The sequence below is a fragment of the Idiotropiscis lumnitzeri genome, chromosome 1, assembly GCF_059441095.1.
Source record: "Idiotropiscis lumnitzeri isolate Australia: NSW breed Sydney's pygmy pipehorse chromosome 1, RoL_Ilum_1.0, whole genome shotgun sequence".
NCBI lineage: Eukaryota > Metazoa > Chordata > Actinopteri > Syngnathiformes > Syngnathidae > Idiotropiscis > Idiotropiscis lumnitzeri.
In genome coordinates, this window is record NC_142391.1 from 6,877,301 (window position 1) to 6,895,643 (window position 18,343).

Sequence of the window (18,343 nt, forward strand, 5' to 3'; positions counted from 1 at the left end):
AAAGATGCACAGTTGTGTGCGAAGGAGTGAGTATGTGTGTGTTTTGGTGCAAAATGCTGCACGGTGTAAAAGGTAAAAAGGGGAAGACGCAGATAACGCGGATCTAACTGTGTGACCTAAGGTTGAAATATCTTCAGGGCTCAGGATTCAGTATGTTTTACCATCCTTCTATTGTGGAAAAAAAGAAACATTACAGTCAATTCCACTGGCCGGTGACATTAATTAAGTCGGACTGATAGCGTTTCAGGCCCGGCGTAGCAGCTAAGGGGGCTGCAGGCACACTTGTGTAATTCGAGGTAAGCCTCAGGGCCGGCGCTCTCGTCTAATGCAATGATAACCCTTTTGCCTAAATGCAACTGTCACTTCCTAAAGAGGCCAATTAGGAGGCACAGATTGGGATGAGGAAGGACAAATAGAAGAATATAAGAGATAGGTTGGGCGTATCTATCGAGTGAATCAACATCAATCGTCCGCAAAGGGAAAAAAAAACTCATTTGGCTTTAAAACTTGAAGGCGTTTGAGACTCTGATTGGGACTTGAGTCAACATTAGACAACCGCGAAGTTCGCAGAGGCAGGCCAATGACAACAAGACAAATGAATCACCGTTTTTTTAAGTCGAACGAGACCAATCTTATGGGAGACGGCTTAGAGTTTTTTTTTTATTTTGGGAGATTTACATCACAACTGCAGCGATGACCAGGAGACAATTTGATAATACTCCATCAGAAGTGTATTTGTATTTGTAAGCAGTTGTATGAACAGGTGTGTCGAAATAATTTTGAATAACGCCGAAATGTATTTAAAATAATCTCTCATCTATTCCGACTGCACATTGGGACTCATTAAGGTAAATTCCCCGGTGTGGGTTCGACAAAATACAAGCCTTAAAGCCCTTCAAACCAAAATGGCCGACTTCTTATTCCATTTTGGGCAAGGGTCCTTGAAATGCTTCCGGGGAAAAAAAAAAAAAAAGATATACAAGCCGCACCAGGCTATATGTCGCAGTTTTTTTATGTTGAAAAAAATGCTGCGTGTACAGAATGATTTTGTACTGTGAATGCACATAAAGGTACATAAACAGATTGTTTAAAAAAGTGCCTTTTAACATGGCAGCAACTTTGCTAATTAAAACAGAACAGACCCAAGAGAAAAAAAAAATTTTTTTAAAAATAAATCAAGATTTTTTTTTGTGTATTTTTTTTAACTACAGAGCGCCCCTACGGGCGAAAGAAAACTCCACAGAAAAGCCGCACCTTTTTATTAGCCGCATGGTTCAAAATCTAGGAACAAACTAGCGGCTTATAGTCCGGAAAATATGGTATGAGGTTCACTGTCAATTTTTGAGGAAATTAAATGACTTTAAGTGCGCCTTATAGTTTGAAGAATCCGGTTTATGTTTAATGTTATAAACAATTTAAAGTCTTCAACAACATAACATGCATGTTTTGCGAATACGGGCAAAAACCCAAATTTCCTAGGATACCCCACGCTGAGGCACCCAAGACGCAATTAATTTTTCAGGAGAAAACTATGAACAACGATTGAATAACGCAAGCTAAATAAATCTAAATAAAAACTGATAAAGACGGCAAGGTAGACCAAAGTATCATCCAAACTAGCAGGCTAAGCGTTTGACGGGCTTTGACCTCATATCGACAGGACTGCCGGCAGAGACGTCCCATTCCATGTCACGTTTCCCGCTTCATTAAAAGCCGATTCACCTGACGCCGGACCCGAGGCTTCGCATTAACTCGTGCCCCGAGCCGGACTAATTCAAGCCCGGCATTGTGCGAGCGCAAAACCCTCCAGCGGCTCCGTCGGAGGCGACGACCAAACAAAGGCCCGGCGTAACTATCTCTGTCCTCTCCATCAGGCGCAAAAAAAAAAAAAAAACGATTAATGAGGATCTAAGGCCCTGAGCAATGGAAGCCCTTGGTCCCTTTGCCATGTCCATCAGGGTACTTAGCCTCATGCAGTCATTAACTCCCGTTACTAATTGTCAAATTCATTAAACTCCTCCTTACCCCCGCATCCGGATTGTCTCCCGTGTAAATGGATGGAAGAGGACTGAGTTATTAAGATGTCAGCTGCGGGGGAAGATTAAGGCCAGGAGGCATGCTTCACAAAGAAACGACACGGCCATTAAACTCAATCGCAAAGGTAGTGTGCGTGATATACTTTGTAATTATAGATACATTCCTCTTAGTCGAGTTGTTCAATTGTATTCACAGTCACGCTGCCTTCAGGTGAGGCATCTATTTGATCTGTTGGGAAAAAAAAAAAAAATCTCAGCATTCTTGGTTCAAAATGGGGTCCCTTGTACAGTAGGATCTCAAAAAATCAAAAGTGCTGCTCCTTGATGCTGGTTGACTTCCAAGTAGTTTTCGTTTAAAACATTTCTGATGACATTTAAAGTGAATGAATGCAATATGAAGATTTTCTGAAGTAAATCTATTCTCCGTGACCGACGTAATGCAGTGGTAACCAACAAGGAGTGGCCATTCTTTTTTTTTTTTTTAAATCATCCGGAGATGAAATATTGTTCTGTTTCATATTGTGACTCGGGTTTCTCTCTGATTCATGCCTTCCTGTGCTGTCTGACTGCAATGTTTGCATGTGGCGGCTATTCCGTCCTTGATGATGCAACGTTAGACGCGACAACGTCTGGGTTGCTATTTGTTTGTCATGATGTTTTTAGGAACAAGCATTGACTAGAAAGACATATGGACAGTGAACGTTTTCATTTCATTTTAATTTGTGGCAGAAATATTTTTTTTAATGTAAAAAGCATAATGCAAAGTAGGCCTGTTATTCATTTTTTTTTAAATCAGAATTCCATACTTGAGAGATCTGCCATTATTTTTTTCTTTATTTGATTTTTTTAAAGTAACGTCGAAGCCGTGTAATATATTACAATTCAACTGATTGCATCCAAATGAAGATGAGTGACGTGGTCGTTCACTCTGCAGGCAGGACTGGATGAGTTCCCACTCACTGACGGTGAAAATTCCAGTCCAAGATTTCTGTTTTGTGTCAACTGTGATCGTTGCTATTGCTATAGATTATAGTGAGATGAACTTTAAAGTGACAGGAACTAGTAATATGTACGGCATTACCTCCTTTTCTGGACTATAAAATGCGCCTGAATATAAGCCGCAGTTTTCTATGTCCCCAAAAAAATTGTTGTTTAGTGCATGGACAGAATGATTTTGTACTGCGAATGCACATAAAGGTACATAAACAGATTCTTAAAACGGTGCCTTTTAACACGGCAACAACTTTGCTAATAAAAACAGAACAGACCCAAGAGAAAAAAAAAATCAAGATGTATTTACCGCATTTTCTGAACTATAGAGCGCCCTCGACAGGTGCAAGAAAAATCCACAGAAAAGCCGCATGGTTCAAAATCTAGAAAAAAAGTAGCGGCTTATAGTCCGGAAAATACGGTAGTTATTTTTTATGCGCAGGCAAAACTGCACAATATTGAGAAATAGAAGCCATTAAGCAGCCAAGACAATGAGAACACCATAAAATATTCAAAATTCTATATTCCTGCGGAATACATAAGAACCCTCATTAGCTCCCTCCCAACGGCTGTCACTGTGACGTCTTAATTATACTGCTTAACAATACAAAAAGCTCCATTTAGCGAAATGCCGGCTTTCCAAAATGCCTCCTTCAGCCTATTCTGGCTGCTGGTGAGATGCCCGAGTTGGCGGATCTTGACTATTATGCGCCGCCTTGACAGACATTTCCATGCAAACGAGAAGAAAAAAAAAAATCGTCTTTTTTATCGTGTCCAAAGTTGTTGACGCACACTTTCCATTATGTTATTGCCTCTTGCATGCGGCGGGCTTCCGTGCGATGGCGGGGAAGGAGGAGGAGGAGGTATGGAAGGAAATTAATTAAAGTGCTTTGAATGACAGCTTGCTCAAGGGCATCAGGGCACCATCACGCGCTGTATTGCCATCATCATATCGACACGGCGGCTAACCTCTTTCCTTTCCCCCCCTTTGCTTGTCAAACACTCCTCACCATCCAAGCTCTTCCCGGACCCATCAAGTAAGTGACTGGACACTTTTAATGTTGTCGCCATGACATCAGCTCGGCACCCCATAGTCATGTAATGTAATGACATGGTGAGAACATAGAGAGAGGGGCCGGGCCAGCTCAAGTGCATGTCGTACGTGAGGGAGAGAGGGCCAGCTTGGGTCAAGTGATTGTGTTTAATGCGATGCGGACGAACAGTGCCGGGGCGTGGCTGGCTGTCCCAACAACTCCAGACGTGCCTCACTGACAGGAAGCTTAGTGGTGGCTTATTTTCTTTTTAAATGAGCGTCTTTGTCGTCTTTCGGTGGAGGTGGACATACCCCAAGGTGACCTGGATGATGTTTTTGAAAATTCAGATCCAGAAGCTTGTTTCACTCTGTGACATGACATTTTGTAGGATTATGGGTAGAGTTAGACCCACAAAAAAAGGTGTGGAAAGACTGTTTCGGTTTGGAGAGTCCTTTAAAAACGAAAGTTTTTTCCGGACTATAGGTCGCTACTTTTTTTTTTTTTTAACCATGCGGCTAATACAACGGTACGGCTTTTCTGTGGATTTTTCTTTCACCAGCAGGGGCGCTCTATAGTTCAGAAAATACGCTCAATAAATCTTGATTTTTTTTTCTCTAGGGCCTGTTCTGTTTTAATTAGCAAATTTGTTGCTGTGTTAAAAGGCACTGATTAAACAATCCGTTTATGTACCTTTATGTGCATTCACAGTACAAAATCGTTCTGTACATGCAGTAAACAAAAAAAATTTTCAACATAGAAAACTGCGGCTTATAGCCGGGTGCGGCTTGCATATTCTTTTTTTATTTATTTATTTATTTTTTTTTTTATTTTTTATTTTTTAGAGTTGCTGCAGCTTATATACAGGTGCGCCTTATAGTCCAGAAACTACAGTAACCTGTAGGAGAGAAGGTGGACATGCACTGAGGCAACTCACACATCTATAAAAAGAAAAAAATAATAAAAAAATAACCATGTTGAGGTCTTTCCATGTTTACCATATATTTTAGTCAGGTTCATCCAGTTCATCTGGAGTTAATGGTATGGTAGTGGTTGTGTAAAGTCTTGGTGGCACACACCGTTTTAAAAAGTTTAACTTTGTGACTGTAAATTTGGTGGTCTCTCATGAGGACACCCACAAAAAAAGTCTCAAGAAACCATGTCTAACACACAGGAAGTCGGTCATTTTGCAACATCAGACCGTATAAAAAAATAAATCCCAAGCGGTCAACGTATCCTTTAGTCACATCGTCAATAAAAATTAATTTTGATACTTTTTCTGTTGTGCTACAAAAAAAATAATTTAGTTGACTTTCTACAAAATGTAAACCACATATAAGAGACCGGTGTGGTATGTTGAATTACAAAACAAAATATGTTTTAGTTTTGGTCTTTGCAAATTGCAACACTTGAACTTGGATCCACACGGTCACAAATGTCGGAAGAGAATTATAGTTCCCTCCTCATGTTAAATTGATTATGATTATCTTGAATAGTCACTACTTCTCTCAAGTACGGGAAAATTAACCATTATATAGAGTACAAATTCAGCTTCACCAGGGTGTATGTTTTAGGAAGACAAGTCCACCATAAACCAAAGAGTCGCTGCATTGGCGAGCCCAAGGTTTTTACCTTTCAAGGTGCAAAACGTTAGCTTTACGTCCATTTATTATGCTTGCTTCCCCAAAATACATGATGCTAACTTGCTTTGGTCGACTACAAATGTGATTTTAAACTATGCGAAAGCTGGGACTCAAAACTCAAATCTAGGTACAATGCGGCAGTGTCCGACCTGACATGCCGGCTTAGCAGCTGTCTTTGCAAAGCTCCGGAAATCTTTCACAGTCATTCTCGTGTGGTAAATTAGCGAGGCTTTCTTTCCTGAGCAGCTGTTGAGAGACAGGTCTGAACTCAAAAACGGACTCGTGATGTGTCACGCGTCCGTACTCAACTGTTCACTTTGGCGGGATAAGAAAAACAAACTGCTCACAAAACGGGTTAGCTAACAACTTAACAATTGCTAGCTTAATTGTTAGTCATTTCTTTTATGGAGTATAGTGTAGCTGTCACTCCTCTTCTGGTGTTCATTTTATTCCCAACTGCTCATATTAGCTTTGTGTGCTACTACTGTCCACTTACGGGTCTTTAACAACAATTTCCCCCTTTGGGCTAATAAAGGCTTATTACACTGTAGTTACTTACACACCCGTAGTAAATTTACAACAATTCAGACACACTGCCTAAGAGATTATAGAATAACAGGAATGTAGGAAATAGTGAAAAAAAATTGAGATTAATGTTTCAGTTTCCTCTTGGATATATACGGATACATAAACACGGGCCTTGCCAAAAGCGAGGCTGAGAGGGAGAAGGCCACGGCCAAAGAAAGCACAAAGACCAGGTTTCAGCAAGCCCAAGGACGAAGGAAGCTTTCCATATCAACATGGACGGAAAACTAAATGTCGGGCGGCAGGCTAGACGGAAGGTAGTTTATCAAACGAGCGTAGACCTCTGAATACTTGCAATTCAAGCCGTGAAAACCAATATATTAATCTCATTTCCTGCGTTAAATGGGACAATGTCTCTTTGTTTTTCACATTATCAACCGGGATTGTTTTTTTTTTTTTGCAAAGAGAGGAAATGTAACGGCCTCCAAACGTCCCAGGTTTTGCTCGTCACCAATAACAGGATAACGTTTTACGTGCGGCATCAAGCAAAAACGTAATCCCAGCTCCGTCACAGCTGAGGTAAGAGCGTCTAAAACAGAAATCAAAATGAGAGTCTCCCATGCTGTGGAGAGGTAAACCACGTCAGTTGCTTTTCATGGTCCGTATCAAGCGGTCGTTCCACAGAGGGTCCACGCTCGTTCATGTACTAACGTCCGTATACACACACAGTCACGCGCTGATCTATAAACACACACACACACGCTCTCAAATGTAAATGTTGTTTCTGGTGAGGTCGGGTTCCAGGCTCTTGGCATATTGGCCCGCTCTGTCCGTCCTGAAGTCAACAGCGTCGACAGCGCGTCGCTCCAACCGACCGTCACAGACCCCTTCACCCCCCCCCCCGGAGAGCGAGTGCAGGAAAACACGCTGGTTTAACCTATTCTCCAGACTGCAGGTGGTGTTTTTCCAAAAGTGGGTTATGACTTAAGCTTCAGAAAGGTAATGGGGCCTGCCACAAATATTTCTGGTGGGGGATGGCTCACAAAATAAAACATAAAACAAAATAATAATTTGGGATCGACAGACTGCTCAGCTGCCTGTTGCAAAATACTCAGTCTGACTGGTTGTTGATCATAATTTGCCAGTGAAGACAAATTCTTTTAGAGGACCAAGAGAGTTGTGTTGGCTGAAAATGAAGCAACTGTAAAAATCAATCAGAGCCATTAAACACACACCGACCATCGCTAGAAAAACTACTTGGAATGTCCCCCCAAAAAATTAACCACTTGTAGAACGAAACAGATCTTAGAAACAGCTCACGACAGAAAAACATATTAACCATATTGAATCAATTGTCGATATATCGTCAAAATAAATCAAAACAAAGCCAATAAAGGCAAAAGGCAGTAGCTGAATTTTTAATTTTTTATTTTATTTTAGGGGGGTTGTCAAAATTCTAATTCAAAGAGGAAATGCACATATTTAACCATGTATATTGTGAACAAAAATGACACTTGTCAGAAAATGAATTTGTTTCGAAAACGGTGTGTCATTGAACTTTTTAAATCAACATTTAATTTAAAAATGTAATTACATTAAATATAATTAAATAAATAAATAAATAAATAATGGATATATTTAATGAAATTATTTATTACATTTGCACGGGAGCTCTCCAATGACAATAAAGGCCGTTCTGATTCAGATTTTGATTCGAAATGCAAATGTCCTCGTCCAAAAGTGCTGACGACGGTTATGAACACGCAAAGTCGAGCCTACGAAACAAAGCGCTCGCGCGGCAGTGGTTAGTGGCTCATGCCCTCGGTGAGGCAAGCAAGATAAGGCTATCAGCTTCCACCATCGCTAAACATGATTGAGTAAAGTACATTAAGCAGAAACATACAAACAAATTAGAGAGGTTCAAAGGCCAGCCACTTTATCTGTTGTTTGTCGGGACTCGCTAGCATCAATTTGAAGGGGGGGGGATTAGTCTGCTTCTAATAGTAGCCGCCACTTCCACGCACGGATCGACAAAGAATACGCTATACCGCGTGCTATTATTTGCACTTGTGACTTGCAACTGCATTGCTGTCCAAACACAAGGAGAAAGCTAACATTAGCTGTTGGACGGATAAAAGGTACAGGGACCAAAACGCCGACATGAAACAAGTTTTGTCGGCTTGTAAACTCATTCCAAGAACAGCGTTCGGTGGTACCCCTGAACCGCAAACAAGCTCACATTAGCTTGCTTATTGATCGTCTCTCCTAAACCCTCGCCTGTGACCCCTGAGGTCATGATTTATGTATTAAGCCGCTTTTAAGAAAAATCCATTTTCCTGTTGAGCCGGCCCCCCCGATGAACGTCTAATGCGGCACCGCGCCGGTAATCAGAGACGGGGGGGCTGTATGTTTTGATTTTGACACCCGCCCCCACCCTCCTCCAGCAGTTCACACCACTCTGACTTGTCTTCCAACACCTCAAGCCCACGAATCGATACAACTAAGAGATTCCTCCGCCTGCCCGACAGCTTCCCTTCTATGGCTGCCCTCCATCCCTTGCAGCATCTGGAGCCAGAAAAAGTGTGGAACGACAATGCAATAAAAACAAAGTCAAGTACCAGGATGGATGTTTGGAGTTTTGAGGTTTTTGCTATCGAAAGCGGCGCATGTGAGGTACCAACTCAGGCCTTTTTTTTTTTTTTTTGGAACAGGAGACAATTTCCGAGTTTGTTTGGGCATCACCGCAAGAACTTTGTTGTCCAGAAGGAAATGAAGAACCACCTGCTGCTCCAGACCGGTCGTACATTTCTCGATTGTGTGAAAATTGGTCGACTGGATCTCCCCATCTCTGAGATTTTTGATGTCTCAAAATCACAACTCAGCTCCGGAAATAAAACAACTAAAGCCACATGTACATTAGAAGACTTTGAGAACATGAAGAAAAGACCTTTAGAAAAACGATCATCACACACCGGCTTTGTCATGAAAATTGCCCCCGGGTCGTACTTTGCCTACGTCTGCTTTTGAGCAAATGTACCTCCATGCAAGCTTTCCGACTTCCTCACGTTGCTCTACTCAAGGTCAAGATCTAAATTAGAGCGATGTAACAATATGCAAATGAGGCGAGTGTAAAGTGAGCAACCTTACCGATGTTTCGCAGAATGCATTTCACCGCGGCAAATTCAACTTGAAAGTAACATTTCCATCCTCCGCAACGCCGCCGTTCGGTGCGACAGAGATGTCACGCCGCCTCTAATTAAAGCTGGCGGCCGGGAAACGCGTGCGTAGAGATCATCTATAGTTTCTCATCACTCTAATGAGCTTAAATGTCTTTGTCTGCATTCGTCAGCTCAAAGGTTACCAAGTAATAGAGTCACCAACGCGTCGTCCGCGACGCAAATTGTAACGGGTGTGTTGTATTTTTTTTTTTGCCACCGTGTGATATTATCTCTCAGCAAGTAAGCCTCGGAAGCTTGAACAGAAGCGCAAATGCAAAGCTAATGTTAAGATTTATTTATTTTTTTTTGCAATGTAATGACCATACCACCATTGAGGTCAACTTTAATAAAAGTGCTGGTGTGACCATTTAATTGGGCCGGACTACTTCCTGGATTTAGGGTTCGGGTATAGGACAGTTCTATACATGTAATTAGCAACTTTTACGAAGAAATCCCGCAAAATAGCCATCTTTGCTGTTCACGCACATCCAAAGCAAAGGCAGGATTACCTCAGCGACTGGAGTCTGTCCGTGGCACCCTGTAATTACGAGTATGATGACGTCAGGTCCAGCAAATAGGAAATACGTTTTGGATCGCTTTCAACACAATGAGGTGGTAGAAGTGTCAGGCTACTAATTTTAAAGCTCTGATACAACCTAATATCGTTGGTCCCTCCTTTTTCGAAATAGTGATTCGGAGAAATTGTGGACCAATACAAGCAGAGTAAAACTAGTTTGTCATCCATTCATGACATTTCATTTAAGAATGAAGTCATGATTCCAGTAGATATTTGTATGAAAAACACTTATAGGCCAAAAACAATGAGAGGAAAAGCAGAAATATTCCAGAAGCGGAATATTTGCAGGCCAATTTGGTAATCTGATTCAATCTCTGAGCTGTTTTATAGAGATCAGTGATTCAGTGAAAGGTGACTAAATTTTGGCTTCATATACGCACAAATGGCAACATGTTCTAAATCAAGGGTGGGCAAACTTTCTGAGTGGCGGGCCACAATGGGTTCTAATATTTGACAGAGGGCAGATGGGATGGAGTGTTTTTGGTAACCTCAGCTCAACAGAGGGAAAAAATATACATTTAATTTTAAATAAAAGTAAACAAAAGCATTACAACAATATATATGTCTTTTAAAAAACACAGTATTCAGAAAATAAAACATTAACAAAGTTTATTCATTTAATTTTTTTTTCAAGTTTGGCGGGCCGGAGTAAAACGTTTAACGGCCGTATGTGGCCCCCGGGCCGTACTTTGCCCACACCTGATCTACAACACGAACCTTCATCCAGACACTCACCAAAATAAAATGCCAGCTTTCCAACAAGAACTGGTTTTGTCTTTTATTGAGCAATTCAACCACAGTATTAAATTTTAACAACGTCAAAAAGACTGCTGCGGCAAAAAGCTCATTAAAAGAACAAAGCTTATGATTTTGTGACAGCCCCGTACATACGTTTTAGCGTTCCCATTATGAAAGGCTCATGAAGCTACATAAAGAAAACAAATGCAGGCGAGCGAGCGCGCGGGCCAGATGAATCTGTCATCACACAAGCGCGCTCAGCTTTTACCTGACCTTGAACACACACATACATGCGCACAAGCGGGGGTCACGGGGGCACAAAAAGCCCCTGTGTCAGGTCACAGAGCACAGCGAGCAGGATAAAGGATTTGAGGGATGTGATATGACTAATATGAGGGGTTTTGCAGGCCTTCGGGGGGTGGTGGTGGTGGAGGGGCGGCGGGAGAGACTGAGCGTTACAGCCAGGGGTGACTGACACTGCTGATCTGTATCACACATCAGAGCGGATCACACACACATTGAGTTGGGAATCACACATGCTATGTGGGGAGAATCATTTGACGCCACCTTTAAAATACACGATAAGAATATCTAAGCAAGGATGGGCATATTTATGAGAAATTGCATGTTGAAGCAATTGAGGCAAAATAAAGGACACACATTCAGCAATATTCATTTATGTCATCGGGTGTTGAAAACTTTCACTGAGTCTGTCATTTAAGATTGTATCATATTTCATTGCCACCTGTCCTTCTCTCTGCCACTCTGTACTTTTTTTTTGTATTCTTTTGTTATGAAGTTTATCATTTTTGATTGTTCTTCAAATAACGAAAAAGATATGGCGAAATATTGCTCTATTGAAGAGGTTAAAAGAAAATGTGAAGTCAAAATGCTCCATAAAAAAAGTCCTATTTAAAAAATAAAAAAAAAACGTATTCTGACCAATTCATGAAAATTGTTATCTTTCGGAAATAAAGTAAATAAAGCACCATATCTGAATAAATGTATTTTTGTCTGAGAATAATGCCATATTATTATGATAAAAATGTACACATGGCATATCGACCATCAAGAGAATCCTACTGTTAAAATAATTTTTTTCATATTTTGAGAATTTTTTCAAAGAAAAGATTTTAATCACAAAACATATCTTTTCCCCAACAGCAACAGAAAAATCTTAAAAGAATAAGGTCAGAGTTGTACAAAAATAAAATTGTAGCATTACAATGATTAATATCTAAGAATAGTACCGAATAATATATGACAAGAGTCAAGAGGACGTTTCTAGGAATTAAGACATTTACTTATTCTCACACGATGACGACCCCAAAAAATTTGACACAATTTACATAAGTTATTCAACATGTTTATTATTATTATTATGTGTCTCCCTAACACTGCTTTGCACTTGCAATTTTATTTGCAATCTAAAATAAAATTTGGTCACGTGCAGATGGGATTTATACCGGCATATTTCTTGTTGTTATCGGTTTAGTGTTTGTTCGAAAAATATGAAATAACCCAAAATTGTAAAAAAAATTTAAATAAATAAATAATAATTAAATAATTAAAAAAACAAAACAAAACGTGTACCACTGTAAGGGCATAACAACAATTAAGCGATGAATCAACGGTTCATTTTCCTCTTCTGGAACATTTAGCCCAAAATGCCTTCCCCTACTTAGGACACATAAATGCCTTTTAAAAAACAAAAATGCCCCAATAGATTCCGGAAGAAAAAGAGACGCCTCTTTTTGTTCTTTCTACTTTTCCTTCCCCAAAACACGACAAGCACCTCGCGGGATGGGATGAGAAGAGACGGGACGGCCGGCTGTCCCATAGCACGTCGATCGAGTTACACAGTTCAAAGGCACGTCGCCATGCACGGCCAGCGGTGAGAGCAAAGAGGCCGAGGATAGGGCCGCATTGTCCTGCTGTCATTAGCACCGCTGCCAGCAGATGGATGGCTCATCTCCCCCCCCAACCCGCTATTATGATTGGGATTCTTCTTCCTCTCCTCTCTGTCAACAAAAGGTTCTGAAGAATATGATCTCTTCCTTTGATTTCTTTTGAATAGCTCCAAACATGCCGGTGGAGAGGATCCACTACCCGGTTGGGCCCATAGATGGCACTGTTGGCTCACGCTGGCGAAAAGCCGGAGGAAGGCGGGAAAATGTAACCCATCAACTCCAGGAGAAGAAATCTTTCATCTTTTGCGGCGATGTCATTTGCCAAATATAATCTTGTAACTTCTAATTAATTCGTGAATCTTTCAAAACATCACACTTTATGAACAGAGCTTTTTTTTTTCACAGATAAAACTTCTTATCCAGTCAACAGCTTGTCATTAAAAGGAGTTTTTTTTTTTAACTTCTCAACTTTACTGCATACGTGTTGCACATATAAAAAAAAAGACTCATTTGGCCTAAATGGCACGATTCTGTAAAGCATCCGATTTACACGGCGTGACCAAAAACCTCAGGAAACCTGACATTCAAGTCGCTCTTTTGGCTGAGAGCGAGCGAGCGAGCGAGGGAGGGAGGAAGCCTGTTGTTTATGGTTGCAGCTCTGCCGATGACGGCGCGAGGGCTAAACGAGGGGATCACTGGAGGTCCGCGAGCCCACGAGGGGCCCCGCGGGACGGCAACTGCCGTGATCTATGGCCTGTGTGACTGAGGGGGTCAGCGCCGAGAAGCCTTGGAAATGGGGAAATTAGCAGCCTTTTGCAATTATAGAGGCCTGACCACAGGGGGAAAGATGGGATTATATCGCATTCCAGAAGCATGTGTATAACGCTGTCAGAAAAAGGGGTACAGTAGGAGTTCATCTGGGTTCCTCAAGGTATAATCTGCACTAATAAACACCCACAGGGGTAATAACTAGACTTTCCCAGGGCCAAAATGTTGCAGGTATGTTCCCAAGAGTTAAGAGTCAAGGGTACAAAGGTAATGCAGGATAGGAGTTCAGAAATGGTAGTCCAAGTCGAAGGGCGAGTTTTCTAGATTTAAAAACAGTTAAGGGAACAAATGTAGTCTGGCCTCGACAAGGGCGATTTGGGATTTTTCTTTTTTTTTTTAACCACATAGGCTACACTTTGTCTGGTCATTGGGAGAAGAGCAGAGCAGCCAGGGAGGGAAGTCGAAGCTCCGCTCAAAGACAAGTTTTCTGTCTCGCAAGACCTTGATGCAAATATCTAACATACTTTATGTGCTAGAGGAGGCCAAAAATGCATAGACAACAACAATGTGCTTCAACATCAAAGTTGTAGGAAAGGACACATATGCCAACATCTTGACATTTTATGACAACTGACGTAATATATCATAAGCATGACGCTCCAATCATCTGGATATATTTTATTTCTCATGTGACTGGCAGTGCGGCCACTTGATAAATATACAAGTGTATCCTCAAATACAAAAGAAAAGCACAAGTGAAATAAATAGCAGCAAATGTGAAGTAGTGCGCAACCATGGGCACATAAATCGTGGACTCCAAGGTAACTTCCAGTATTTTTCCCAAACGTGAAAATTCACAGCTATGTACCCAAGATTTAAAGCCAAGTGTCGAATTGAGTTCAAGTTATGGAAGAGGTCAATTTTGACCCTTAAGATATCATCTTCACCAAGATGGAAATAATTACTGTGCTCTGAGATGAATGTTCGTACCTTTCCGAGGGCCCAAAAACTAAAACGGCAGGTATGCTGAAAGGTCACGAGCCAGGGGAATTTGTGCAATCAAATGCAAGACTCTTGGAGTGATAGGAGTCAATTCTAACACTCAAGTGGGCACCTCGGGGGGGTTAATTCCACGACTCCACTTTAAAAGCCAAGTGGAATGGGTACACAATGTCGTACCGAGTGGGGCAACAGTCTAAGAACGGAAGAAGTTCTGACCCTCTTGGTACCAGTTAACGCCAAGTTCCTAAATCTTACCCATGAACAGCAATGGCGTCTGCCAAAGTAAATGCAGATCTTAACAAGTGAATGAAACAACATAAATTATACATGTTGAAAGACAAGAGTCAAGGAAACCAATGAGATACAAAGTCTAGAAATGTTAATTTCCTAAAATTTAAAAGCTAAGTTTCAAGAAGCTGGAAATGTTCAATAAAAATTGAGAGGCAAGTGTCAAGAGTAAACGTGCAGTCCCGAATCGCGATATGGTCGCAGTCAAATACTGACCCGCAAGGTACCATCTTCACGAACGAGAGTTTCTCATATTACTGGATTACAAGCTGTCTCTACCCTTTTCCTGGGTCAAAATTTTTTTGGTCATTTTTTCATTCCGCGAGTAGGTTCATCACATGCGCAAGGGCCGAGTCGTGGGCCGGACTAAAATCAACATCCGGCCTTTGTTGATCGAAGGCTTTTTTAAAAATGTGTCACCTCCCGCCTGAAAAACGGGCGGCCGAAAATAATAAAAAAATTTAAAAGGAAAAACTTGTAAATGAGGCTACATGACCAAATAGAATATGTATTTATTTTTGTTGGAAGATAATCGTTTTGTTGGATCTCTGATATGTGAAAAGCACCTCATTCCAACTTTTCAGATAAAACTTTAATTATCCAAAACAGCACTTTGAGAGTGACTTACCAAGTGCGACAGATTGGGAGCACCGACACGACTTTGTCATCTGCCGTGCAGTTTAACAGCACTTTACAACATGCGCAAAAAAGTACCGTGGCCGTTGAGTGGCCCAGATGGAATCAGACAAGTAAGGCCCCTCTGAGACGGCACTAATGGGCTACTAAGTGAGTAAGAATGCAAAGAGGAGGACTTGTAAAACATCTCAGCGGTGTGACATGTGTCGTGAACCTTAACCGACGGGAGAAGTTTAGAGGCGCTCGGAGAGCTCGGCAAACGTGAAGAGCGGTCAACGGCGCGTATGTCAGCCAACATGCTTTGGAACTGGAAGAGTTACATGAGTTTGGTGTGCTGTGAAACTTTCTGTTCGATGTCGAGAGGACGGCAAATTTCGTGTCTCTATAAAAAGAATACAACAACTTCCACATATGAATGACCAGGAATGAAAGGCTTGTCTTACTTTAACAAAAAAATGAAATAAAAATAAAATAATATTCCATGGACAGACAATACAAACGTTTTTTTTTGCCTCGTTACATCTGGTGGAAATGTAACAAAGCATTTCAGGGAAATAATAGCATACCAACAGTCAAAACATCTGGCGGGTCGTGTGATGGTCCAGGGCTGCTTTACAATCACGGAACCTGGACGACTAAATGAATGCTTTTTTATACCCGATTGAAATGCTGTGATTTGCATGACACTGTCAAACAGGCCGGGAACAAAATTGTGAAAAAAATGCATATTATGTCTCCTTTAAGTATAAGTATTTTAAGACGTGTAAATATGTAGGAACATATTTCTGCTATAGCATATTAAATAGCGTGTATGCATTACTTTTCACTTTACACTTAATTTTCCTTAAAAAAAACTAATACATGATTATTGTATTTCCTCACTAGGGGCCACTTAAGACAAGTACAGTAAATGCCTCCTTCAAATATACACCTGTTTTCCTATTAGGAGAAAAAAAACAAGTACCATTGGTCACTATAATTAGTCACGTTAATGGACGCTATAATTTTCACGTTAAATATTTTGCAGAGCCCCTGCTGCGAACCAAAACAGCAGCACCTAAATAGCCTCCGTGAATTTCTTTGCTCAGAATTTAAGTTACGTGGAGATCGCGATGTGATTTTACTCCACAATATTGTGTATACATCTTATTAACTCCGCCCAGTTTGTCTTGGGTTTTGTCATTACCATTGAGATATATTGCAATATAATTTTTTCACAATTTCATAATGCTATTCCAAAATGTGTTTTTTTTCCCCTTCAAATAAAAGCAACCCGTTGCATCTAACCCCATCTGCAGTTGAGCAAATAATCATCCCATTGCCTCTATTTTTGGGACACACAAAATGTTTTGAAACAGTGCAGAGAAAGACATACCTTGACAAGTTTTAGCAGCTGGTAAAGATCCTCAACCTCATCCCCCTCCGTCTCCTGATAGTCTCTGCCTGTGTCCAAGCTGGAGCCCTGAATGGTGCGTCGGTAAAGAGGCAATTCCATGGCCTCGGCATAAAGCTCGATGGCCTGGTGGCCCACGGTTTGGTACATGTAACTGTCAAGTTCATCTGAGATGTTGGGGGGAAAAAAGAGGGTCTCAAATACACATAGGCAAGGTGTGATGACATGAGGAATATAAATTAAACTGACGTTTTATTAGTTGTACAGAAAATGGAATAAAATGCAGTTATAATTGCGTTATGATAACATCTAATAAAATTGTAAAAAGTTGTAAAAATAATTATAAGTACCACAGTAACACAAGTAAATAAAATTACTGAATATAATGTAAAACTGTACAATTCAACACAATACAATAGAACTTTATTTGTATAGCGCATTTCACAACAGCTGGAGCTGTAACAAAGCGCAGTATAATCTAAAAAAGTTATAGCGCAGCTTTATAAAATTAAAATCAACAAAAATATGGCCCCCATATTTCCTTAACTTGATTTTACAAAGAATGATTGTCCTTGATACTATTTCATTTTATACTCTTAGTATGTTTGGATGATGACAAGAGGTACGGCAGAAATAGAAATAAAAAGTTGAAATAAACAAAAATACAAAAACACACGCAAGCACAAAATTACTTAATACAGTTTAAAAGTAAAATATTAAAAAGTAAAATGTTGTAGAGTGTATTAACCCGATTACCACACCAGCAATCCTAATTAATGAAATCAGTAAAAACACATGGATGGATATAAATAATATCTATAATATCTATCTATCTATATATACATTTATTTATGTATAAATATATATATATATATATATATATATATATATATATATAAATTATCTATATATATATATATATACATATTTATCTGAATTATTGTTGTATTGCACTGGAGAGGGGAGCTCTCTAGTTTCGTTGCACACTTGAGTACAATGACAATAAAGGGATTTCTGATTCTGATTAAAAATATGTATGTATTTATATTTTTATACTGCAGAGTATTTTGAGCAAAATTTTAAAGCAATTGTTATGTTTAGATATATGCTTGCTAGACTTAACTTAAAGTGTACCTACACATCTAATTTTTCCCAATATTTCGCCCCTCTTATGTAGCCAAAAAGACGACAAGAGAAAGTGCCCCCACTGCAAACCACAACAACAAACACAATGCATCATCGTCACCTTTGTTTGCAGGGCGTAGGTTGGCCAGAGCTACAATGTGATGCCCAGCAGCCACACACTGCATCATGTTGTAACAGCTGTCTTTGCCTCCACTGGAATCATGACACAGCAGATGCTCATTCATTGTTCAGTATGTATGTGTGATTGCAGCGCTGTTGTTAATTTTTGTTGAAAGTACAGCTCAACAAGCAACGTCTTCTTTTAATGGTGTTAATGCAGACGTGCCAAAATGACTAATGCTCTGTACGTGAGAAGTACAAATACTTAGTAGTTAGTAAATCTACGTTAGCAGCCATGAGTAATCCATTACTTCCTACCGTAACATTACTACAGCTGATATGT

The 18,343-nt window shown here is 40.3% G+C and overlaps 1 protein-coding gene across 6 annotated transcripts in view; it reads right to left on the minus strand.

Moving 5' to 3' along the window:
• Positions 1-18,343, minus strand: part of dph6 (diphthamine biosynthesis 6) — a 192,125-nt gene that overhangs the window by 52,488 nt on the left and 121,294 nt on the right. For 5 of the 6 annotated variants that reach the window (XR_015846379.1, XR_015846377.1, XR_015846376.1 and 2 more), the window contains exons 2-3: positions 18,002-18,093; positions 16,738-16,922 (exon numbers count right to left, since the gene is read on the minus strand). Coding sequence is in view for 2 of the 6 variants with exons in the window: in XM_088313890.1 (XP_088170016.1) it covers positions 16,738-16,922; positions 18,002-18,093 (277 nt within the window). In the remaining 4 variants the exon portion in view is untranslated. The remainder of the gene's footprint in view (positions 1-16,737; positions 16,923-18,001; positions 18,094-18,343) is intronic. The other variant, XM_088313914.1, reaches the window with a different exon arrangement.